Source organism: Ptiloglossa arizonensis, chromosome 3 (genome assembly GCF_051014685.1).
Source record: "Ptiloglossa arizonensis isolate GNS036 chromosome 3, iyPtiAriz1_principal, whole genome shotgun sequence".
In the NCBI taxonomy this organism is placed as follows: domain Eukaryota; kingdom Metazoa; phylum Arthropoda; class Insecta; order Hymenoptera; family Colletidae; genus Ptiloglossa; species Ptiloglossa arizonensis.
Genome location: NC_135050.1, coordinates 3,686,094 through 3,713,019, shown reverse-complemented (window position 1 = coordinate 3,713,019; position 26,926 = coordinate 3,686,094). Strand labels below are relative to the sequence as shown.

Sequence of the window (26,926 nt, the reverse complement as noted above, 5' to 3'; positions counted from 1 at the left end):
TAATAAATAAATATTACCGATTTTAGAGCATTTCTGAAATAACTGATCAAATTTTAGTCGCATGTTCCTTTCATCGTGAGAATGAAAAACGTTTGCCTTCAAAGTTTTAAACGCTTTTAGCTTACGACGGAGTTTGGTAAGACTGGCTGCCAAATTTAGAAATCAGATTCTGTTATTATCTTCTTTCGATTGAAAGTAAACGACAATAGTACTCGGGCTCGAATGAGTCAGTTTGACATTGGAATTAGTGTACTATGTACTGATGTATAAAGTACTGTGTATATTTTCGAACGTCTTCATCTGTCCATGAGTGTACATAAATATGTACATAAATCTGCATAAGTCTCCAGCAATTTCTTTAACAAAGTGTTCTTATGATTCTCTGTTGTAAACAAAAAGTGGTTATAGGTAACTTGGAAAGGAAGCGTGTCTAGACCCATATTTGTGCTATTCCTTTTGCCAGTTCTGTTTCAGAAACAATATAAATATATAAATTAACTATTACATTTGTAATCTTCTTCAGTTAATGTGTCAAATCCACTGTCGGTTAATTAAAAAGTACAGATTAATTTTGCGATATATAAATGAAATTCTAACGCATGAACAGTTTCATTATTATAGTTTAATGTCATATCAAAAATACTAAATATTTAGGTACAAAATGTCCTCTGCAAGCCAGATAATAGATCGCCGTGCCAGAAGAGCAGCACTTCGAAAAAATCGTCGAAAAGATGGCCGTGAAAACTGCAGGCGACATCCGCTTTATGTTGACTTTGTAGATGTTGGTTGGAATGATTGGATCGTTGCCCCTCCTGGTTACGATGCTTTTTATTGCCATGGTGATTGCCCTTTCCCTCTAGCAGATCACTTAAATTCTACCAATCATGCAATTGTTCAAAATTTGGTTTATTCGACGAAACCAAGCATGGTGCCAAAAGCTTGCTGTGTACCTACTGCACTCAGTTCAATATCCATGCTGTATCTTGACGAGGAGAATAAAGTGGTTCTGAAAAATTATCAGGACATGGCAGTACTTGGATGTGGGTGCCGTTGACCATTCGTTGAATGGTTTAGTTAAATATTTTGTCAGTGAAGAATTTATGTACAGTAAAAATGAGAATGGTTAGAAAGGTATTACTAAAATAAGACAAATGGAGAATTAAGATTTTGATATATGAAATGGATGATGGTAGGCAATGCCATTTTTGAACAGTACGTTGAAATGTGTATCGAGTGTTTATAAAATTAAGACACGCGTAAGGAGTTTGAAATTTATTATAGATGGAAGTTCAATCGATTGGTTAATTGTTGAAGATTATAGTAATCACGATGTCTAACTTCTTTTCTATCCACAAACTAAATAGAGATACGAAGGATTGATATTATATATCAAATTCTGATTTATCAGTCGATTACAAAAATCCAGAGAATTAAGAACGATAACACAATTTGATATAAATTTTATTCAGTCTTATTATTGAACGCAACAATTGTTGTTACGCGTGTGATCAAACCTTATAATTAATTTTAATGAATGAAAAAACGAACAATCTTAAATAATTGAGATTTTGATCCTTGTTTGTAGCCGGATCATTCCACGTCAAATCCGGACACTTTGCTGGAGTAACATTTTGGATTTTATCGAATACGTCGTAGTCTTAGGATATATTTAAACGCATCTCGAAGGAATTTTCAAATTCCAATTGAACTTTTCTTTAATAAATTATAACCGTTGAAGCGGCAATCAAATGAGAATTAGTTTCTCGTTGCTTACATCGAAAACGAAAAACTACGAAATAAAAATTATTTCAATGAAAAAAAAAGTATTTTTTTTTTTTTAAATTCCAGAGAAAATGTTTTTTTATTTGGTAGTCCCCTGTTTTTAGTATAAGCATCCAACACTTTCGATATTCGTCCATTTGCCAGTTCAACAGTTATAATTTATCGAGAAAAAGGTAGTATTATTTTTCAAATTGTAAAACCAACATTTTACAAAATTTTAAAAAATCCTTCGAGCTACATTTGAATCTATAAAATATCTATAAAAACCATTTAGTCAATTTCAATTAAAGCCGAAACATTACTCCAAGAAGTGTCCAATTCAGAATCGAATGACTCGTAGTTATGTTTCATCTTTAAACATTTTCCATTGAGAAGGGAACGCTTTCTCAAGCAAGGATTTAAATCGAAGTAAAGATGAATATCCAAATGTTATGTACCCCTTTCTTGTTGAGAATGATTTTGAGTAATTGACCGTTATATTTGTTGCTATTAGTTATTAACCGATCAATTGATTGTTAGATGTTCAGGTAATCAATTTTATTTGTCAAACATGTAATCTGTTTTTATTGGCGGTAGAAAAAATCGCTAATAAAATTTTTATCTAACAACTCTAAATTAATATGTACTTATCAGTTTTCCGTCACATTTAGTTTAATAATTTTATGTAAATGTTTAACCTTTTTTCTGTGAATATTTTTCAATGCACATTGTCAACCCTTTTTTATTAAATATTAAAATTTTCCTTGAATTAGTTTAATATATGTACGAAAATTAATAGAATCAATTTTGAAAATACTTGGAATATTCTGAATTTATTCTGGACATGTAGCAAGCAAATATTTCAGCTTATTTTAACACCATAAAGTGTATTGAAAATTGTTTCAATATTTGAACGAACAATCTTTAATAGAGGACGCGTTGAAACAATTATTTCAAGATATCCTTTGTTAAAGATTGTTTAATTTTCTGTCACTTAACAAATGTTTTCTATGTCAGCTAATTTACATAAGAATAAAATAGTTTAAATAAGGCGTAATTATGTTTTCATCACGTGTATGTATGACATTTTAAAAATCTTAAGTCTTCCTTATTGGAACCAAAAATTTAGAGAACACAAAAATAATATACAGATTTTTTACTTATTATTGTCAGTTCAACATTTGCAAACATGCAGAAGTCATTAAATTAAGTGGAACAAGCTGAAGTAAACATAGGACATACATTTGTTTTTTATTTATTTGGCCTTTTATGATTACATATAATAAATTACAAGACTACTTCTTATTTGAAAATAAGATTGAACACTGTGATATGTATTCGAAATCATTTTATACGTTAGAGATGTAAAACGATGAATCTAAAACTTTGGTCCAAAAATAAAGGAGAAATTTTGAAATGTACGAAGAGAACTGAATGAGAAAACATGCCAAGTTATACTTCAAAATAGACAAGCTATACAATGCACTAAATTATTTTAATTTTATAATATAGAAACGACCCATGAATACTTGTGGCCTTACACTGAATACTTGTATAATGAAATGCAGTAACCTCCGCTTAACTGTCGTCAAATGAACCTGCTCTGTTACATTTACTTGAGAAAGGTATTTCTTATTTTGAACCAAGATGCTCGCATATACCATTAAACGAGAAGAATAAACGAATTAGATCAAGTGAGCGACTTAAGATTCTTGAATTAAACGTCTTTCATACGGACTTACAAAATAGTATCGCTGCGTGGGTATGAACCGTCCTCGTGCTACTTTTTATAAGAATGGCCCTTATTAGAAAGTGATCAAAAACAAGTAAAAATTTCAATAATCATATTAAATTTATTATAGTAAACTTATTTTCAAATACTAATCATATAGTATAATACAACAATGTACACAATTTATTGCAAAAAGAAAAAGAAAAGAAAGTAACTAAATAGCAAAATAATTTTTGAACGCTACGAAAATTTCATAAATAAAATTTTCATAAAAGATTTCATAAATAAATGTCAGTTTATATAATAATTGGATTCAAACATATTAAGTCATAATTTTCGTCCTTCATCCTTCGGATTTTTCCTCAAAAATCAGTTGATTTACCAATTTTCGAACTATTCGTAATATCGTTTCTATATGCAGTATCGATAAATCTGTTGAATATTCCTGTGAATGGAGGATCATGAGTAATTTGACCGTAACCTAGACCCGCTCTGGCGATTAGCCGCACTTTTGCGATGCATAACTTGCACACCTGCACGTGGTGGTCTTGTCAGGTGACCTTGCTGGGAAGAATTGAACCAGAGAAGAGTATTGTTAGATATGTACACATATAAATAGGCCTGATTTTTGGATCTCGGATCGAATAAAAAAAGAGTATATGGCTCCCTATTTGGTTGTTTATGAAAATTATTTAAAACTTTTTGGAAAATTAACGAAGAATGTGAGTTACATATATATACGTAAATGCAGATACAATTATGAAATGTTAAATAATTCATATAAAATACTGATATAAATAAATATAAAAAAGAAGCTACAGTGAAGAAAGATATTGAAAAAACCTATTTAAATAGAACATCAATTTCATGGAATTCAAAACAAAAATTTCCATGACAGAAATTATAGAAAATACATTCGGAAACTAAATCTATTTAGCCTGCCTGTCCGATGGTGCTCACCAAACTTTGAGAGCTATAACGTTGGATATACACGTCATCATTATCGCTATTAGTGAACCACACATGCACTGGAAACTTGAGTCGTCCAATTAATACTGCCGGGCCCCCAAATGGGCCAGGTTTTTTCGCGCATGCGTGACCCGATGACGTCACAAACAACGCGTGCATATGGAATGTTACGGGCGTCAAAATGCAGCGAGCTTCGATACCCAGATAGGCCAAGTCAGTCGCGATGAATTTCGAGTTTAGACCTCCTTTTTCAAGATTCTTCCCTCTCTTAGTTACTTTATTCATTTTCCAAAAAATGTTAGACAACTTTCTAAAACTGATGTTTTCAACGCGCATGTGCAAAATAACCTGGTTCATCTCGATACCAGCTCTTGTACATTGGTGTGCAAGCAGTCTCGAATTTCAACATAAATTCTTCCCTGTAGTTGCGTTGTTCGGGCAACCACGTGTGAAAAGAATTTCTACTGTGGCAAAAACGATGGACATTATCTCGCACGATCTCGTCCGATCATTCTTCTCTCCTTCGTGACATTATTACCAATGGATTGTTAATTTTCGGATGAAATGTGACCAGATACGGTCTTGGTCTATTTTTAATTACACGTTATACGAATAATTTCTGAATATTGCAAATCAAAATATTATTCTTGCAAGGGAGTGTCAGGGTTTTATAGAAACGAATAAAGTTTCCAGTATAAATTTTAAGAATGAAGTAAATTTCGAAAATCGAACAATCATGTTTCTTACGTTTCTCACATGATTGCTTTATTGTTCTTGATTGTAATAATAATGCCTTTGTTATTTTTGAAATTTAGTATTTATATGCCTCTTTTACTTATAGTTAGTATTACAAATTCAATTTAGTTACTTATGAGTACACATATTAACAGATATTCAAACTTCATTCCTCTCGTTTGGACTTGAAACAATAATTAAACGTTTTTAAGTGCATTTGCAAATTTGTTTGGAGTTCATAGAGAAAAATAATTCACTTGTAGATGATTTTATTTTATAAGAGAAGAACAACGTAATTATTATGTTGTAAGAAACGGATTTTGTCGTATAACGTATAATTAGATATAATTGAAATAAAATCGTTTTCGACTTATTTTTATCAAGAAAATATTGCCAATCTACTGGTAAAATAAAAATATAAAAAACAATGATAAATAGAATAATTTTTACTTTCTGTACTGAATAAAATTCCATTCCACGTACGATAAGAATCGCTTCCGTTTGGAACTAATTGTCGGTTGCACGAATCGAATTGTTTACGATGAATAAATAATAATAGTTGCCGTGAAGACTCCGTTACTTTTAAGCACAATGACATTTAAGCAAAAGTTACTGTATTATATGTGGAATTCGATAACAACAATGTGATGTTATCAGAATTTATTTTCAATTCCAGTTCATACAAATTTTACCGCGTAATAGAATTTACAATGTTAAGTCTTCCTTTTCTTATTTAATTTGCATTATCAAAATTGTCATTAATATTTATTTCCTCTTTTTATTTTATCTATTTTTTTGCATTCATACATTATTCAAATTTAATTTCCTGTCGATGACCTCAACTATGATTTCTTAGTTTGAAAATTTTTTAAATATGTATATATCAATATCATCGGAAAATTCGATGAAAGATTAAATTTGAATATATTAGTGTTTTTAAAATAAATTAATAACTCCTGCCGTCAAGAATGAACCGTACCTGCTTAAGGAACGATTATTTATACTATTAGCAAAGAAATCTAAGCATATGTATATTTGTACAAAAAAAGAACAGAACAGAAAAAAATGTTACGAATTGTTCGTATTTGTAGCGTGCGTCGGCCTGTAAAATCTGTAAAATAGATAGAAATAAAAAAGGACCAATGTAAATAGTGCGTATGTATAGTGCATTAGTATACATAGTATTTTATTTGATATTTTTATTGCTATTTTTATATCCTTCGATTGTACACAAATATTGCGTATGTAAATAGTAAACAAATTTTAATAAATAAATATGTTCAATTACACTGCTCTTGTTGTAATTAAATAAACAAAGTAAAATAAGCGACGATCACAGATACACAAATAAAAAAACAATTGAAAATCAACCTAAATTCAATAAAACAATTAACAATTTACTGTCTAATAACAGTCTAAAAAGTATATGTATATGTACTTACTGTTTAATAACATTAAAAGGTGTATTTTTTTTGTTCTAAAATTGTTGAATAAGTAAAGTAACCAACAGATGATATATAAAATATGTAACAAAAATTTTATTTCTTTATACAATTGTGCTACATACACAGGGCAATGCACTTCACATTACAAATGTAAAAAAAATATAGAACAATTATTTCAGTCTTTAATGCTAAACAAGAATAATAATTAATAGACGTACTTCTTCGAGGCTCATATAATAGCAATGCGAGGTAAAAATCATTTCCACAAACATAATATGTTGTAGATTTTGTACATGTAACGATGGATTTTGTATTTCATTTTCTAATGACCTTGAATAGTTTATGGCACACATCAGCTACAAATTTCAGAAACGGAGTTGTTTTGCATTTACACAATATTTAAAAAATAGCAATTTGTTAATTTTTCACATTCTCATTAACATTTAAATAAGAATGCAAATAAATGTTATTTTACTTTCATTGGTAAACTGTAAAAAATATCATACCTTCTAGAAATACATATTTTAGATGTTCTTAGACTATTTACTTTAACCATTATATTTTCATTAGTATTAATTTAATTTCATTCTTATTAGAAATTATTTTCAATTCTTCTATCTATTTGGAGATTATTATGCTTACTATTTTTATTTTGAGTACAGATTTTAATGTTTTGATTGTAAGTAAGAAACTTATGAAATTCATTTCTTGTATAGCATACTATATGTGTACAATTAGAGCAAGAGTATAATAGTCGGAAAACTAAAAAATAGTACTTATACAAAAAGGAATCTTTTTTACAATTTTTATCGCAATGACTAAAAATCATATACAATTTTTATACATTCTTACAATATTTACAGCATTTTACGATTAAATTCACTTACAATTACATTATAAAGTTGATAGGCACAATGGTATTAATTTCTTTAATTGGAATAGTCATAACAAACTTATTTGTATAAATAATATTAAAAGCAAATTTAATTATGGTAAAAAAGGCACTCTCCAAAGAAATATTTATTTTTCATTTTTGTAACTTCATTTACTTCTCTCCCTTGAAAATTATGAAGAAGGAAGTATTGTCTAAATTGTACTTCAATAAAATTATTTTTGTTTTATTTTACTTATCAGTATAAATAAATAAAAAATGTTAAAAAAATTACTTTTTGCAACTTTAAACATTAAGAAGGAAAATTATCACTTATTCCTTCCCCAAATAAAATATGAAAATTCTGAAGAATCTTTCATTCTTTCTAGATTTTTAAAATCTCGCGAAAATATGATTTTACGGAAAATACAGTATTAAAATATTATAATAAATTCAAGGGACAGGAGAAGGGGGTGGAGGAAGAGGACTGAAATACGTAGAAGATCTTGAACTAGGAGATGGAGGACAACTAATTCCTGCATCACTCTGATAAATAGATCTTGGAGTAGGGGGTGGAGGAAAAGGCTCACTTTCGTATCTATATCTTGCTGGGTAATTGCTGTCTGATTCATCACAAACATCTGTACTGCAAGGAGTTGGAGGTGGAGGTTGATTAATGCTTCTATAATGCCTATAAGGTTTATATCGAGATGCATTACTACTTGAACACCTAGTAGAATTTGCTGTTGTTGCTGGACTTGGAGGAGGATTTAATGTTTCTTGGGGATAGCCTCCTGCAGAGCTACCTCGTGTTGAACTTGATGCACCTTAAATTATAATTTATATCATTCAATAAATAAGATACTATTTTAGTCACAATCTCAATCAGAAAGGTTTTTGCAGCAATAATGTATGAATAATAGAACATGATAAGATAAAATAAGATTAGTTAATAAGTCAAAATAACCATAGGTTTTACTATGGTTTTTTATTCATACATCATTTCTACAAAAGTTTTCTTCATTTTAATTTATATTATTGTACTTTGAAAATGTATATTTTTTCTTACTTCTGTAAGAAAAAAATGTATATTCTTTTCTACCTTTAATTTTTATTTTGATATACTTAATATTTTTTTATTAATTGCGACTTCATTTTATTATCATAAAAGTACAAAATGTGCAATACATTTTTATGTTATACCTGTTAAACATTTATAAATTTACATTATTTACATAAAACACTTTTTTCTAATTGAGTCAGAATTTCTAATATTATAAGTGAATAATCTTCTAATAGTTTATTATTGAATATTTAATTTATTTGATCTTAATTAAATTTTTTAATTCAAATTTATAAAAACTTATGTTTAGTAATCATAAGAAGTAATTTTTTAAATACAATTTTGATATTGAATCTTTAAACCTAAGAAATCATGGATAATTATGTAAAACAAAGATTAGTTTAAAAAAATTAGTCAAAATGGTGTGATAATAAACTAAATGTAGAATATTTAAATTTTTATATTTGATTATAATTGACTCCTAGTTTGTATTTTAATTTTTCATTTTTTTTAATCAAATTTCCTAAAATCAATATATAATCCTTATTAAAAAATTGTTTAAAAATATTCAAAAATAAACTATACTAGTTTATGAGTAAAAAAAATCATTTTATAAAGAGTTTTAATCATATGCAGAGTTCTTTCTACTACATTCAATAATTATTTTTTATTTATTATGAAAGTGACAGATATAAATAAAAATGCAAAATTAATTGATAAATATTAGATACTATTAATATTACAAAAGATTTTTTACACCTATACGAAACATCTATAAATTGAAATTGAGTATTAAAAAGATTAATTATTGTATTTGTATGTCAGTATTATACAAAATTATCGTTTACTAATTTACTGAATTAATAATGATTACTAATATTAATAATTTATTAACAATAATTTAAGTCATGATTTTAATTTAGTAATTATAAAATGATAGTTTAAAGAAATATTATACAAAACTCACCAGTAATATGACTTCGATCATAACTTGATCCAATACTACTCCCATTTAGCATCGACATCCTTACGGTTTCCATTCCTATTTTCAAATCTTTTCTACAATTTTTTTGTGCGAAAATTGGTTTTGTCAATCTTAGTGGTTTTGGTGACAAAGGATCCCCAGCAGAATCATGCAAAATATCAGGTAATTCCTCATTATTTATAAACTTTCTCCTACAATAATAAAATCCGAAAGCGACTGCAGCAATTGTTGCAGTCAATCCAATAGGAACAACAATAACATATGTGATTTTTCCCGATTCTAACGAATTATTTTCTTGTCGTGGATTGTTTGCAGGTGTACATGCAGATGTAAGTTCGTCACTACCATCAGCACAATCGTCCCAACCATCACATAAAGCTGAACCAGAAATGCAAACACCATTTCCAATACATTGAAATTGACCTGGACGACAACAATGAGCTTCATCTAAACCGTCGTGGCATTGGGCTGTTCCATCACATACCCAAGACATATCTAACATATTTAAAAAAAATGTTATATGAATTATAGTTTTTTTATTTCTATCTTATAATAAAATTAATGAATTTTATTTCTATTATTTTAACACCTTAATATTCTTACCAATACAATGACCACTTTGACATTTAAATTGTTCACTACTACAAGCTGGACAGCCTAATTCATCGCTTCCATCAGGACAGTCTGTTTGACCATCACATTTCCAAGTTGCTGGTATGCAATCTTTTGCCACTGCAGAACTGGGTGCAGCACAAGTAAAATGATCTGTTCCACAGACTGGTGCAGCTCTACAAGTTTTTTCATCTTCAGATAGAACTAAAGATTTTGGACACGAACACCTAAAAAAAAATATTTCCTATATTTGCTTAGAATATAATAAATTATTACATTATTTACAATACAAAATTTAATAAGCATAAAACATATATTTGTAACTTAAATGTCAATTCTTACTTGGACGATGTAGTTCCTATACAAAAATGAGAGCATCCTCCATAATCCCGAAAGGGACTGCAAATATGTGTTTTCATTATATCATTTTGTGGAGTGTTCACTGTAATTATATCTGTAAGCATTTTATTCATAATCACTTTTCTTCCATTTCCAAACTTGTTAATACGCTCTAAACTTGATGTTTCTTTATCAAACCAATAAACAAAATCAAAAAAGACAGACAAATAAATTGTTGATCCTTGTTTGACAGGAGAAACTAGAATTTTTCTATTATTTCCATCAAAATCTGCATACTCAATCCGATTTCCATGTGCCCAGTATACAATATTTGAAACTGCATCAACGGCAATGCTGGTTAATTGTTCAAGATCAGTTGCAATCACAATCCTTTCTTCTCCATCCATTTTACTACGCATCACTCTTGTCTTCCTTCCAATGTCTGTCCAGAAAAGAAGTCTCTTTTCAGAATGTATTGCAATATTTCTTGGTTTTTCTCCATCACCTTTGACTACAATACCCAAAGCAGAGCCATTGTCAAGCTTTGTGACATTGATTGCATCATTTATAGCGCAAGACCAAAATAGCAATCTTCCTAAAGGGTCCAAAGCCAGATCCACAGGATGCCCAGAACTTCCAGAAACCACTATGCTGGAATGTGTTTTATTTTCCAGAGTTTTTCTTATAGACAAAGTTCGACCATCTATCCAATAAATATGTTGAGTTATAGGGTCAAATTCTATAGATCGTACATTTTTTAGACCTTGAATTCGAAGAACTACATCCGAACAATCACTAGTATCAGGAAGGAAGCGAAAAATTGCATTGCGTAAACTGTACATCATAAAGATCTTTGGTGCTGTAAATAAAACAATATATTACTATGTTTAAATTAAATTAATAATTTAGTATGTAACTAAACACTCGGGTGTTTCTAATTTTTTATACATGTAGACGTCTATACAAGGTGAGCCATTATTTGTATGGAAATACTTAAATATTTTCATTACTTATAGATATATGAAAAATCTTTTTAAAACAAACTGATACTGTCTTCAGGAATAGATGTAGTAAAACAAAAAATGTATTCCTAGGGTAATTTTCTTGAGATTTCAAAGACTCTAAAAATTTTTTAAATGGAACGTTTTTTAAACAAAAAATTATTCAAATGCTAAAGTATGAAGAATTGGTTTTCAAAATTCGTATTAGATAATATTAGCACATTTGGACATTTTTTAAATAAAACATACATTTTCATTAATTTTAATACCCATGAAGTATTAATTTTTTTAACACTTTTCCCTAATACTTTTATATACGAAATGACGAGAAGAATCAATACCTTATCTTGAAAATATCACACTGGAGAAAATGTTTGTTGTTTTAAACAGTTTCACTTTGTTGTAAAGAATTTTTTTCCATAGATATGTAAGTAACGAAAGGTACTTCTATTCAAATGACCCACTTTATATATAAAATTAATTTTCAGGAAAATTTACCCTTGCAATTTTTGACAAGGTATTCTGTTACAATAATATTGTAATCAATTAATTTGTATGTAATTATACGACATATAAGATCATTTTTAAAATTGAACATTTTTTAAATAATGTAGTAATTAAATTACATAAACTTTAAATATACCAACCAATACAAGACTTATTGTCTTCTTGCAAGTTATAATGAGTAGGACATTCACATTTGAAGGCATTAGATACACTTTCATTTTCTCCAGGTAAAGCAATACAAAGATGACTGCAATTTCCATTTCTTAATGCACAGGGATTCCATCCTGCTTGTTTAGAAGCATGAAAAACTAACAAGTCTGTCACAGATTCTAATTTGTTATGTATTTTCACTCTATTTGCTCCAGTAGTTTTATTAGCTTTCTCTATATCACCTGTTGATTGAAATAATATTTGAGTCATTCCTATTATAAATTAAAAAATGAAATTGAAATTTACCAAAATAACAATGTAGTCAGGTATTAACACTAAACCTACCACGACTGGTCTAATGAATGTTTTAAAAATTTTGATTAAAATTTCCTATGTACAACATAATTGTATCGCCTTTAAATTTCACAACTTTTCCTAAAATATACTCACAATACATTTTTCCAATATTCACTTCTTTTCTTATTGTTTGTTTTCTGAAATAAATATGTAGTCTATCGTACCTACCACGACCGGTCATTTGACTGGTTAAACGATTTATATTTTTTTGTAATAATATTTTCTTCAAAATTCAATTCTAAAACTATAAAGTAATGCAAATATTGAGTGATTTTATCCAAAAACGTTATGATACATGATCTAGAGGAACTGAGACAATGATAACGTTGATTACATTCGGAAGAAATATGACTCTTTTTATTTATTTCCCCCTATCTCGATTTTTGCCACAGTTATAAGGCAAAAGACAAGAAGTTTGGTGCAAATTCGTTGAGAACAGTCAAAACTGTTACACACCAGGATCGTATATTATTATCGATGAACAATTGTTTCCAACAAAAGCAAGCTGTATATTCACTCAGTACATGCTCAATAAACGGGACAAATGTGGTATCAAATTCTGGTTAGCATCTGATGTAAATAGCAAATATATAATAAATGGCTTTCCATATTTGGGAAAAGATGAAAGGAGACAACCTTTAGTTCCGTTTAGAAAATTTGAACCATATACAGGATGTGGAAGAAATTTAACCATGGACAATTTTTTTTACAAGCATCTTGCTAGCGACTAAACTTATAGCAAAGAAAATTACAGTTGTTGGAACAATTTGCACAAATAGAAAGGAGCTAAAAAATTGACGAAACAGAAGAAGGACAATTTGACACATTTCTCAACAAAATTATATCATTAAAATAATTGTACTCTGATAATTTACACAGCTAAATTAAATTAAAAAGTACTGATTCTTAGTTCAATACATAATTGAAGTTGAAGAAAATGATGCCTGTATACCAGAGACAATTAGGTTATATAATAGGACCAAATTCAGTATGGATGTGACCAATCAAATAGCCAGAATGATAAAATCTAAATCTTGGAGATGGCCTTTACAGGTATTTTTCAACATCCTCAACTTAACCAGGTTAAATGCTTAGATTTTATGTAAAGAAACTATGGAAGAAGGAATTTCGAGGCAAGAATTTTTATTTCAATTAGGAAAAATACTTGCCACCGAATGTCAAAAAGAACAGCTGGGCAAAGAAGATCAAGCAACACCAGTCACAAATATTAGTACAGGTTCACGTGAATGGAAAACATGCCAGATAAGATTCTGCAAAGACAATAAAACTAACAAAATTTGCCTAAAATGTAAAAAATATGTATATGGAAAATGTGCAATCAAAAAGACTATTTGTAAAAAATGTGATGAAAATGAATGAAATGTACATTATTTATTTCTAGTATTATTTATTTCTATATTTTTCATTGTCATATTGACTATTATCTCTATTCTATATTAAGAAATATAAGTTGTTTTAAAGGCTTGTCATTTTACCGATCACAGTAGGACTAGATAAACATGAAGTGTTGGTAGATTTAGTGTTGATTAATGTTTTTATATATTTCTCACCTGTATTCCAGTCTGTCCAATAAATATAATCCTGATATTGAGTAATGCTAAATGGATATCCAATATTTTGTGTTACAATTGCATCTCTTTTCCTTGTATGTAAATCAAAGCTATCAATAGCTGGAGTATGTAAATCTGCCCAGTACAATTTCCGTGCAGAATGATCAATCGTTAAACCACTTGCCCTTCCAATATTAAAAAGTATTATTTCGCGATTTGTACCGTCCAAAAAAGATCTTTCTATGCTGCCAAAATTTCCCCATTCTGTCCAATACATGTGGCTACAAAGGAATTCAATTTTAGTATTATTAAGAATATTAAGTTATAAATGTCAATCTCTAATTAGGCATGTATATAAATATGTACCACTTGACATAATTACAAAGTGGTAAAAAATATGAAATGAACAATACAATTTTCTTCATTTCGTGTACGATCTGAATGTATAAATGAAAAATGTTCTTTTTAATCCATTAATTAACTATCACATTTACAATCTACCATTAATTAATTATTTCAAATAATATATATTTATAGATACCCTATACATAAGTTTTAACCCTCAGTGGTCTAGCGGTAGACTATCCAGACTACTTTATTGTTTCGCTTGCTAGACGAGCTGCACGTACCAGGCTCACAAACTACATATTTTACATTTTAAAAATGTAATATGACACTTGTAAGTATAAGATGTTTTCTTAGTCGTTTATTTATAGATTTCTGCATCTTTATTGAGAAATAAAATGTCTTTAAAATAAAAATTTTAAAATTTAGTCCCAATTCTATCAGTTGTACTTCTTGTTTTTATTAAGGTATACTAAATTCTATATTTTATACTAGATATTTTCTTATGCATTTAATTATATTGCAATTTTGTTCTAAAAATGTTGAAAACAAGTATTATATTCAAAGATAGAGACAATAGAAAAGAAGAAATTTGTCTAGATATGTATAACAAAGCATACAATAAAGTCGATATTTATAATGGTTTTTCAAACAATGATAGTTCTGCTAGTGGTATAAATGCAATAAAAAGGCAGAAGTAGCGATCAAACGATTCCACCATTGCTCAGCGCGCTCTGACCGCAGAGTGTTAATTATTAAAGAAATATGAAAAATATAGCATATTGAGTAATTCGTACTATAAACAATTATTAATCATTAACCTCAAGAAAACTTCTGAACTTATTTTAAATATAAATGTAATATAAGTACCCTCTACTAGGATCAAGAGCCAAACATCTAGGTTCAATAATGTTATTCCAAACCAGAACTTTTCTACTGCAGCCTTCTAATCGAACCATTTCTATCCTCCGAGTTCCTGTATCACTCCAGTACAAATTATGAGCAATCCAATCTATTGCTAAACCTTCAGGTGTTTCTAAACCAAGATCAACAACTCTTTCCATATCAGAACCATTTATAAAAGCTCTTGTAATTGTTTTCAATTTAACATCTGTCCAATAAATGCGATTGTCTGCTATGTTAAAATCCAAGGCGCTAAGACAAATGGAAAATATTTATAATAATAAATTTGTATTAATAGAAAAATTAAATATTAACATATTCCTTGCCGTGTTTATTGTACATAATTTGAAATGCTGATAATTTGAAATAGTTCAATATATTAACATAAAATTTACCTTTATTATAATATATACCAATTTTTGGTTTAATACAATTATGTCAGTGGAGTTCAGTGGATAGTAGAAAAGAGATTATTACATTGCATATATGTTGCTTTTAATAATGAAAGCGCTAATGGCCTAAATGAAAAGTTAATCATAGATCACCAGTGACTTACACGACATGAAATGTGTTAAATAAAGAAATATTTAATAAATTATTCATAAAATTTTATACTTTAAATTACAAAATTTACCTTGCATCTTTAACACCAGTCAATGGAATTATATTATCATTATTTGCATTTTCAATACTGATTCTTCCAATGTTCTCCTTTTTTGCAAATAGCATAAATGCATCTGGGACAATACAAGTCCTCTTATCTTTTGTTAATTCGTATCCAATTTGGCAGGCACAAACATATCTGTTTTCTGGTCGATTTAAACACAAATGACTACATCCTCCATTATTTTTAGCACAAGGATTTGTACCATTGACCTTTCCTAAATGCACTGCCTTTAAACCCATAACATTTGGAACTTGATCAACGATCACTTCTCTCTCATTACCTGTAAGCTTATGTGCTCTATCCACACTTCGCCTCTGCCAGTCAGTCCAATATAAATAATCTCCCAACAAGCTCAATCCAAAAAGATGTGGAAGATTATCTGTAATTACTTCTCTCCTGTCTGTACCATCCATATTACAGACTTCAATTTTATCCGTTTTTGCATCACACCAATAAATTTTCCATCTCGCAAGATCTAAAGCAATTCCATTTGGCCAAACAATATCCTTAGTCACTAGAAGAATACGTTCTGTTCCATCAAGATTACTCCGTTCTATTTTTGGCCGTTTTTCATTCCAATCAGTCCAAAACATCCAACCAAGTTCTGGAGCCAGAGCAATTGCTCTAGGTTCAATTAAATCTTCATTTATTAATACTTTTCTACTTGTACCATTTAAGCGGGCTACTTCAATTCTATCTGTTCCTGTATCAGTCCAATAAAGATTTTGAGCTAACCAATCAACAGCTATTCCATCAGGATTTTGCACTTCAGTTGTTATAATGTTCTCTTGATTAGAGCCATTAAGAAAGGCTCTACGAATTGCACAAGCTTCTTCATCAGTCCAATAAAGCATTTCTTGTACAGGATCAAAGTCAATTGCTATTGCATGTTTAATTCCTAATTTTATTAACAAAAATGTTAAACTTAATTTCATTATAATCTTAAAGGAAGTTAACTCAATGATATTTTAACTTAATTTTGTTCATATTAAAATTATTTACTTATAAATTAAACTCGTTTAAAAATAAATTGTAAAAATAATACAAAATATTATTATTAGAGCATAGAAAAATATGAAAAAAAATAATTATACCTATCAATGGTAGTACAAAGTTGGTATAATCAGGAGAATCCAAAGATATTCGACAAATTTCATTTCTTTGAACTATCAATAACAATTCTTCTGGTCCCTCAGCGCAAGTCAAATTATCCAGTAATTTAACACCTGTAGGACATGCACATGTATATCCAGGTTCTGTCAAACTTAGAAGACATAAGTGCGAACAATTTCCATTATTTTTTTCGCAAGGATGATTCCCATGTGGTTGTCGTCTAACATCCCACACTTCTATATCACCAGGAATGTATTCTCCATGCAATAATTCTCTAGGATGTGCTTGATGTTGGTGCACATCGTATGAATGTATGCACCATGTTTTCCAATCAGTCCAATATAATCTATGATCAAAAAATGTTACTGCAAAGGGATAATCTGATCCTTGTTCAACTACTTTTCGCCTATTTTTTCCATAATAATCCATTACTGCAATAAACTTGAGTCTTCCATCTACCCAATAAACCAACTCATTGTCATAATCTACTGTCAAACCATTTGGCCAAAATATATCATCAGAAATGATCACTTCTCTAGTTAATGGATCTCCATTCATTGCAGCCCTTTCTATTTTGGGTACATCGCCCCAATCAGTCCAAAACAATATACTTTTCATTGGTACAAGAGCAATGGCTCTTGGTTGATAAATTTCTGTCCAAAAAAGAACTTTTCTGTGACGTCCATCAATGCTGGTCACTTCTATTCTATTCTTTTCCCCATCTGTCCAATATAATTTTCCTGTATACCAATCACATGCTAAACCATCTGGGGAAATTAAACTGGAATTTACTATTATTGTCCTTTCACCAGTATGTGTACCATTTGTTTGGATACATTGAATTATTTCTAAACCACTATCTGACCAGCACACTAATTCATGATCAAAATAGAAGTCTAAAGCTGCACCTTCAGAGAGATCTTTTATAATAGTAGTTACTTTGTTGGTACGAGAAGCATTGGCCATTCTAATATCCTTTTGTGTAACAAAGAGAAGTGTTGGTGAACCTAGAATAATTATTTGCATTACTCATACAGTTGCAATTATGTTATCCACAAACTCATTTATATTATTTTAAAATTGTATCATGATACAGAAAAATGTTGATCTATCATAATTATCACAAAATAAAAAATAAACAAAATTAACATTTATAATATAATGACATTATAACTTCTTACTAAAATATTTAAAGAATATAATCAGACAGTAGATTAGATATAATAATGAAAAATAGGAAATATCAAATGTATTAATACAAAATAGCTCTGAAATCACTTTAAAAGAAAGAAAATCATCAAATTTTATTTATATTTTGATGAGATTCGATTTCAACATTATAATATAATAAATAGGCTATAATGACACTGCCCATAACAGTTTAATAACAAACAAGAAATAGTAATATAACCTTCATCTTGCAGTTATGTTCAAAACAAAACAATAAGTGTAACCTACCATTAGAAAAAAGTACAAGTTTGAAAAAGCACGCAGTCAAGATAATTATTAAACTGATGATAGCCATCCTAACACTTTTGATGGGGAATCTTTAAATTGTGAACATTACGAGGAGCTCCTAAAGCAGTGGTTTCCAAACTTTTTGGAAGGCGCCCTCCTAAAAAAAAGATAGAATTTTTGCGCCCGAAAATTATAGACAAAGAATTTTTGTTAAAATTAATCAAAGATCTATTCAGACTTAAATTATTTTTATTGATTTTGATTGATTGAATTTTTTATTGATTAAGTATATAAAATTATATACAAAAAAACCTGTGACCAAATTAAATGCTTGCAAAACGTCTGCAGTAATAAATTATATTTACTACATTATATGTTGAAAATAATATGATACAATACAAAAAATCCCAAAAATTCAAGTAACATTGGTTTCTTTAAAATTTAGAAGTGGGAGCATATATTAAATAAGTAGCAAACATAATAAATAGTATACCTAACCTCTTCAAGAATACTGGAACATACGTGTATGTTTAGTTTTTAAATTATTTTAAATATTATAACATAAAGTAACCACTACAGTTTTGAATAAATAATTGTAATTCAATTTCCCAATAATATTATACGGCAACATTGTCACAAGACTGATGTCATGGATTAATATCAATAGAATTTTCGTTTACTTTATACAAAGTAATTCGTTCCTAAAGAGGTTAAAATGATACAAGAAAAATATACTCCTGCAGTTGTTAAACTCCGATAATCTATATATTAATAGAAAGTGATGTTTAAGTTATCCACATTTTTCTGCATTAAACATTCTTTTTCGCGCCCCGTTCGGATTGTAAAGCGCCCCCCCTACTTTGGAAAACACTGTCCTAAAGCGTTGCAGCAGTGCCTTTTGGACTCACCATCAGAGGGCCATTCACCTAATTCCTTCTTTTTCGCAAGTTCTCAATTCATTAACAATCTATATAAATACAGAATCCAAAGAAGAGTAGAGCGAACATTATTTTGAGCAGAAAAATATACGATTAAAGAGTATAAAAGAAGAAGTGATTAACAATTTGTGTAAGTTGGTAAGTACAATGTTAGTAACTGTGACGTTTTATGTTTCTTTTGTGTTGTATATTTCCACCCTCTTCTTTTTCTTTCTTAAACCATTCTACTTACAAAAAATAATATTAAAGCTTTTTTGTATCGTATTTGATTGTTGGTAGGTTTTATTTTTTTACCCTTATGCTTTATAAAAGAAAAACCATCCTTTTTATCCGAATCATTCCTTTCATAGATACGTTTATAACTGGTAAATTACAAAAACTATCGAAATAAAATTTAAATAAATTGTTAAGAACAATCAAACGAAATTCCCGCGTGAATCTATTTATAGTGAGAATACTTTGTGTGTGTGTCTTTGCTGTGACTACGTGATGAAATGTGTGTAACAAGTTTCTACTGTTTTCCTTATATACCTACGTTTTAAAAGGAGGTCTGATTGTAACGAACAGCTATTCGACACATCTTAAATTATCACAATATACATATAAAGGTAACACATAACGTGACTTTTAAAAGCCTATATATCTGTAGAGTAAAATTTTTGAAAAAATAATTTTCTTTCACGAAAATTAAATCGCCATACTCTGTCATACTCAATTTTTTCAGAAATTTTTATTGTTTACAAATAAACGTAGGATTAATTTGATTCTAAGTGCAATGATGTCCAACAATGTATAATTGCTGTAATTGCTATGTATAAAATTATTGCTTTAATTTTGTGCATTTCGACAAGCATTAGTTGTTATTATAAGTGATACTTCCTAAATAAATAACGGTTGTTATGGAATTCATCCATATATTTGTATATGTTTTGTATATTTTTTGGTTATATATGCATACATACAGAAATACGGTATATTGTAAATATATCATACATACATATGTACTACTTTGTTCAAAAAGTTCGTAGAAATTATTTATTTTAATTTTCGTTAAAATTTACATTGTCATTCTCAAAGTAGTTCCTATTAGAGCCCACACACTTAGTCCAGCGTCGTTTCCATTGTTTAAAACATTCTTGCAACTCCTCATTTGAAATGGCCTTTAAGAGTCTCGTCATTTCTAGTTTTTATATTTTCAAAATGCTGCCCCAGCATATTTTATATTTGAAAGAATAAAAAGAAGTTATAGGGGGCGAGATTCAGGAAGTAGAGTGGATGAACAAGAATTGTAATATTAAATTTTTCAAGAAATTCGCAAACGGTATAACAAAAGACATGATCAAGAGCGAACTAAAGTTCTCGCTGCAAATAAACCATGGCCGTGAAACTTTAACTGCTAATAGATGAGGTTATTGGTTCTGTGTGACCATGCAACGCACATGACGCTACATTGTATGTATGTATACATGTGGATCCTCCAGTGTCGAGACACTTCAAAAACTCGCAGCGGATATGTCACTTGTGCATACTGATACCGCTGCGTACCGATGTCAATAGCTGTTCTTAGAAAATGGAAGATTTTAAGAATTTAAGGATTCGTTCTGAGGACAACCAAACCTTCCAATGAACTGGGAAGTTAATCACCGAACGTTGCACGAGCATCGTGCATCTGCACCAAGAGATGTCACGACCATGGCGTTATTTAGACCGGGTTTTTCTCACACTTTCAGCAACAGCAGCAACATTTTCACTTGAACGAGCGGTACGGGTATGCGGTGACTTTTTCAGATCTCCAACGGAACCAGTTTCAACAAATCTAGCGACCACACTTTGTACAATGCTTTTTGTCGGCACATGATTTCGAGGGAAATGATTACGAAGTTCCCGAATCGTTAGCGTTAAAGATCGCGATTTTTCGTAATACGTCTGAATAATTTGTACGCGTTCTTTCACCGTGTATTTTTCCATGATTAATTTCCCATCTGTCTAGATGGCATGTGCCAAGTTTCAGGTTAATCGGTTTGTTTTAAAAGTAGCGCGAAATTCAAATCAACCGATGATAATTGGGATACCCTGTATTTCTTAAATTATGCACAGGTTTATAAAGGTTTCAGTACATTTCGGATCAACGAAAAAGTATCATTTCTGGAAGAACATAGTCAGTAGGAAGACTCATTCTTAAATTTGAAGTTAGTGCATTAAATGACGAATTCTTAAATACCCCTCTACCAAAAATTCCTCTTTAACACTCCACATTGCAAGAAATAAAATTATAATTCACGTTAAAAGATTCTGTGTTACTATTTAGTGGTGCTTGTATATTATATGTTCAGCATTCCTATAGGAGTTCAATCGAATTGAAATCCAGAGACTGAGGTGGCCATTACATATTTTTGAGAATTCTTTCTTTCTTTATTGCTAAATACAGTTTGCGAAGTTTATTTAACCATTTTATAAATGACTTATCAATGACATTAATTATTTGAATATTTCAACATCTGATGTGTAATTAGTAATAATTGTAAAACTTAATTATAATTAAAAATAATTGTAAAATTGATTTTTTCTTCAAAGTATTAAAATAAAAAAAATAGTAAATATTAATTAAAATATGTCATTTGCCTAAACGATTCCATGTGTAAATGAGACAAATTTTCAAAAAATTCAAGTAGTGGATGAACACTAATATTAATAAGAAATTACAACACTACAAGATACAAAATTGAGCAAAATTTATTATTTTCTTAACTGAACAATAGTAGTGTACTTTATACAAAGCTTCTGTATAATGTAATAAATATATACTAAATAATATTCTGCTTACAATAATGCCAAGTACTAATTAAGGAATGAAATAGAATGTTCATGGCTTCAAATTCAATTTAACTGCTTCCTGACGTATGACTGAAATAAGTTCCTGATTTATTAAAAATATAAACCTGAGTCCTGCAATCTAAAAAAAGATATGATAAAATTAGGTCTTATTGAAGAAGCATTACTTCAATTAATAAATGTTAATCTCTTATTTGACTCTTGTATAATAAAGCCAAAAATAAAATTTTATTACCTCAATTACACTATTATTGTTAAGCTTCATTTTATTTCCAGCAAGAATCGGCCTACTGTCTACAAAAATTGGTCGCTTCCCTTCTGAAGAAAGGAAAAAATCTCCATTATTTCTTAAACGAATAGTTCCTTGTCTTCGTGACACTTTCCAGGCTGGTCCTTCCAATGTCAAATCTACATCCACGTTGTGATCTTTTGTTGAACGACCTACAGTAATCTAAGTAAATGAATATTTAAATATAAAAATATTGAAAAGAATACATTTGGTAGAAATTATTCTACTCAATATACTCTAAAACATTATGAACTGTTAATAATACAGGCATTTAAAATACTAATAAAAAATGAGTTACTAAGTAATTTTGTTACAAATGTTGACACATTATCAAAAATAATTTCATTAATTATGTAGAAAATTACCTCTCGTGATCTCATTAAATATCTAACAAGTCTTCCTCTAAGTATTGCCAAAGTTTGGTTGTCAAAATCTGGCGGATTTACTCCTGTTACACTGTCAACCAGAACCTGCCATCTACATAATTCATTTTCTAATACTTTTATCTCTCTCTTATTTCTCCTATCTGCTGTAATAAGTTCTGCATCTACAAACTCATCTTTTTGTTCAAGTAATTCTGTATCGTTGATCATTTCTTCTGCATCAGAAAAATTAAGAACATGTTCACCTCGTGGCAAACTTTGTGCAGTTTGATCAGGAAGAAGATGATACTGTTTCATTAATTGCCAATGGCCTAACAAAGCTTTTGCAGTTCTAGCAGAATAAAATGTATGTGCATTTGCTTCAAAAAGTTCCTGAAATACTTCCAATGTTGGTTGAGAAGTCTATAAGAAAGTAAGAGACATAAGAACAGTATAAGAAAGGTATAAAAGAAACTCAAAAAGTATGATGATGGTACTAATCATCAAGTACGGTATATAATATAATTATTAATAAAGATTGTTTATTTAATTTAAAGTTAAATTTAATTACCGATTTTATAGTCCCAAGGAGATCTTCTTCTGCTTTACTATATAAAGTTCTGGCTTGTACACTGGCAATTAATTCTGGATGTAAATTACGCATAGCTTGCACTGCTACTCTTGAAACAGCACTATCATATAGTAGAGCATACCATCTTTGCTGTATTTCTTGTAATGTAAAACGGCAAGAGAATTTTGTACCTCTGTGGACCTATGTCATACCAATACGTTTTATAATACTATTATAACACTATACATGGAGATAATATAAAAATTATTTAAATTCTTTTAATTAAGTAAAGCAGCATTTATTCTATTTTTTAATTTTAATATTATTAAATCATTTTAAAGAACTGAAGCACTATTCTGTACATTTGCAACAAAAGCTAAACAAATACCATTCTTAAATCATTTGTTTGCTGTACACCAGTGATTAATGCCAAATCATCTGTAGGTTTCCATCTTCCTAGATCTTTTGTAGCATTCACAGAATGTGAATGATTTTTATTCTTCTTGTTTTTTCTTCCAGGTGCATTTGACCCACCTGGTCTATTTGCTCGTCGATTACATCTATCTGATTGAGAAACATTCGCAGAAATTGGAATAGGACTTGGTATATTTTGTTGTGGAACACATTCCATTGGAGTAGTAGAAATTGAGACAGTTCTAGATCTGGAGGCAGACTTTGCACTTGTAGCTGGTGGTTGTAAGTTAAATGTTGTTTCAACAAGCTCATCATCAAACTTTCTGCGTTTTATTGTGCGTGATGAGCTACAATTGTAATAATAATGAAACATAATTGTCAGTTTTTATTACTTTACATTCCATTATTTTATTATTTCAAAGTTTTAACTTTGTTCATTGATTTAAGTCCTGAGATAAAATCCCAAAATTTAAAACACATGCCAAAGCCTAGCAAATATCATTTTATCAATATTCTGATAATTTTGTTTTCTTCTAATTGTATTTTCAGACTAAGTTTGTATTATTTACAAGAAACTTTTTCAAAGCATTCGACACTAATTTTAACAAAAGTTTATGTATTTATTTCCAACTACTAATTGGTCTTAATATTTATTTACACAATAATTATAATAATTTCTAATACATGACATTAAAAGTAGCATAAATGTAATTACAAAAAATCAAGTTGAGAAATATATGAATTCATTCAAGATGCAAATAATTTCCTTATTACTAGAAAAAATTATAAGAATAAAGAGATTATAAATTTCTACATTGGATTATATACAGATTGTTTGATAAAGTATCCAATAAACTTCATCCACATATTCAGCAGGTTACTCTGAACAAAAAATGTCATATACACTATAAATCCATTTCATATTAAATAACGACAAATATGGACTTAATGTACACTGGATTTACCATCATCATTGGGAATCACTTATCTCCTACTCTTAAAACCAATATAAACAATGTTTATCTCAGTAATGAATTTCATTATGTAGACAACTGACATTATATAGAGAAACAAAAGATCAACAATGTGAATAATACCTGAAACTTTGATATAAAATCATATTATAAGTAAATATGTTATTATTTTACAGTAAGTATACTCAATACCTTGTTTTCAATGTAATTAACTAATAGAATAAAATCTATTTATAGTATATGATATTTCTTGTTCATAAGAACAGAAACATTTGTTTATATATAAAATAATTTGTAGAATAAGATCGATAAGTTGAAACTTTGAGAATTCATTTTATATTGGAAACATGAAAGTTTATTAATAATAAAAATATATCAACTTAGTTTTGTTTATTCTATATATGTGAACAGTTGTATTAAAATCATTATGAAACAATTTTTGAATGTCTTACTTGACACTTTGTAGATCATTGATCATATTCTAAGTATTTTTCTATTTTTTCTACTATTTATTTTATTAAATACAGGGTATCTCTGATTTTTCCAGCTAAATGATGCTAATACATTCTATTTGCAAAAATCCATAAATACTTTATTAACAATTTACAAAATTATTGAATGTAAAGAAAAGAATAATGGACTTGCGATTCTTGTACAGCACAGAATAAAATTAGACTCATAATGTTTATCTTATTTAATACAAAGCGCAAATGTAAAGAATTAATATTGTATTTACTTAAATGAAATAAAATTAACATGAAATTCTGAGAGTAATAAATTTAGTTTTTCAACAATGTTAGTTTTGTATTGTTAAGAATAATCAATGTTTTGAATTGGAATATTAATGGTAAATAATTAATAGATGTTACAACTATTATTTATTTCCAACAGTCTTTAGTAGTAAATCTAGCTTGCCTAAGTTAAATAAATTTCATTGGTCAATATTTACAATAATAACAATGAGAGCAATTTTATTATCATTTCCTTCACAATTCGTATTTTCCTTATGAATTTCATTTTCATATTTAACTCTTTAATTGAATATTTATGGACATACCTTTAGAATGTACTTTCTGTTTACTTTTATTTATAGAAAGTATTAGTAGATTTTAATTGGAAAATTCTGAAATTTTTATTATTTGTAACTTTTTTATCAAAAATATCATTAGAAATCTATTATATTAATATTCTTATTATTATCAAATTATAATATGATAAATAATTGCTTCTGAGCTAAGTATTATATGTATTAAAGGTATTATAAATTTAATTAATAAAAAGATTAATGGTTATAGAAAATATGACTGCAAATTTATAATGGTCATAACTTAAAACTTGATTTTAGCACAATTAGTACACATAATAATTATTAATACAAACAGATAATAAATTAAAATTAGATTTTTGGGGTTTTGTTTTTAGAAATATTGTTATGTAAAATAACAAAATTATTAATATTTCAATACTAATAAATTAATTTGCACTATTTTACATAATTTAAAAAATAAAAATCTTTTTTGCACACAATACTATACAACGTGAAAATATAATTAATTTATCAAAATTAATAAAGATTGATAAGCACCTTCTACGTTTTGTAGACAACGGATCCAAATTTGTGGATTCAATGGGTATGTTTAAAAATCCATCATTACCGTGGGAAAATCCATGATTTAGACTTGAAGGAGTTGGAATATCCATAATTTTATAGGTTAGCTGAATGTAAATAAAAAATTACATCCATGCATAAATGAATTACGTCATTATACAGTCAATGATATAATAGTTATAATAATTCAACAAATATAAATTATCAACTGAATTTCATTAATACTTGATTTCTGTTTAAATAAACAAATATTTCAACACTTAGTGCATTCTAAGACACATATAAAGAATAATTATCATAGGTAGGAATCTCTCTGGATTTTAATGGGACATATTGCAGCGTCATAGGCGACA

The 26,926-nt window shown here is 28.7% G+C and overlaps 3 protein-coding genes across 9 annotated transcripts in view; 1 reads left to right on the top strand and 2 right to left on the bottom strand.

Annotated features, from left to right (window-relative positions):
* Nucleotides 1-6,486, top strand: part of LOC143144545 (protein decapentaplegic) — a 30,213-nt gene extending 23,727 nt beyond the window's left edge. For 2 of the 3 annotated variants that reach the window (XM_076307063.1, XM_076307062.1), the window contains one exon: nt 655-6,486. In XM_076307063.1, coding sequence (XP_076163178.1) covers nt 655-1,054 — 400 coding nt within the window. In that variant the 3' untranslated portion in view covers nt 1,055-6,486. The remainder of the gene's footprint in view (nt 1-654) is intronic. The other variant, XM_076307064.1, reaches the window with a different exon arrangement.
* Nucleotides 6,487-7,534: 1,048 nt separating this feature from the next.
* Arr (low-density lipoprotein receptor-related protein 6) lies at nt 7,535-19,865 on the bottom strand. Of its 5 annotated transcripts, none has more exons than XM_076307057.1 (12): nt 19,083-19,865; nt 18,585-18,741; nt 17,108-18,133; nt 15,981-16,911; nt 15,314-15,598; nt 14,099-14,379; nt 12,161-12,412; nt 11,018-11,371; nt 10,516-10,954; nt 10,165-10,400; nt 9,544-10,056; nt 7,535-8,340 (listed from the first exon to the last, which is right to left on the bottom strand). In XM_076307057.1, the coding sequence occupies exons 2-12, from the start codon at nt 18,649-18,651 to the stop codon at nt 7,967-7,969; spliced, it is 4,758 nt and encodes a 1,585-aa protein (XP_076163172.1). In that variant the 5' UTR covers nt 18,652-18,741; nt 19,083-19,865; the 3' UTR covers nt 7,535-7,966. The 5 variants fall into 5 exon arrangements, with proteins under 5 accessions (XP_076163172.1, XP_076163173.1, XP_076163174.1 ...); XM_076307058.1 differs by having other exon boundaries at nt 11,033-11,371; XM_076307059.1 differs by having other exon boundaries at nt 10,516-11,371; nt 15,981-16,527; nt 16,684-16,911; nt 19,083-19,864.
* A 2,372-nt stretch (nt 19,866-22,237) lies between these two features.
* On the bottom strand, nt 22,238-26,926 carry Rcd5 (microspherule protein Rcd5). Its single transcript, XM_076307061.1, has 6 exons — nt 26,550-26,926; nt 23,965-24,337; nt 23,577-23,777; nt 23,009-23,428; nt 22,590-22,805; nt 22,238-22,475 (listed from the first exon to the last, which is right to left on the bottom strand). The coding sequence occupies exons 1-6, from the start codon at nt 26,663-26,665 to the stop codon at nt 22,386-22,388; spliced, it is 1,416 nt and encodes a 471-aa protein (XP_076163176.1). The 5' UTR covers nt 26,666-26,926; the 3' UTR covers nt 22,238-22,385.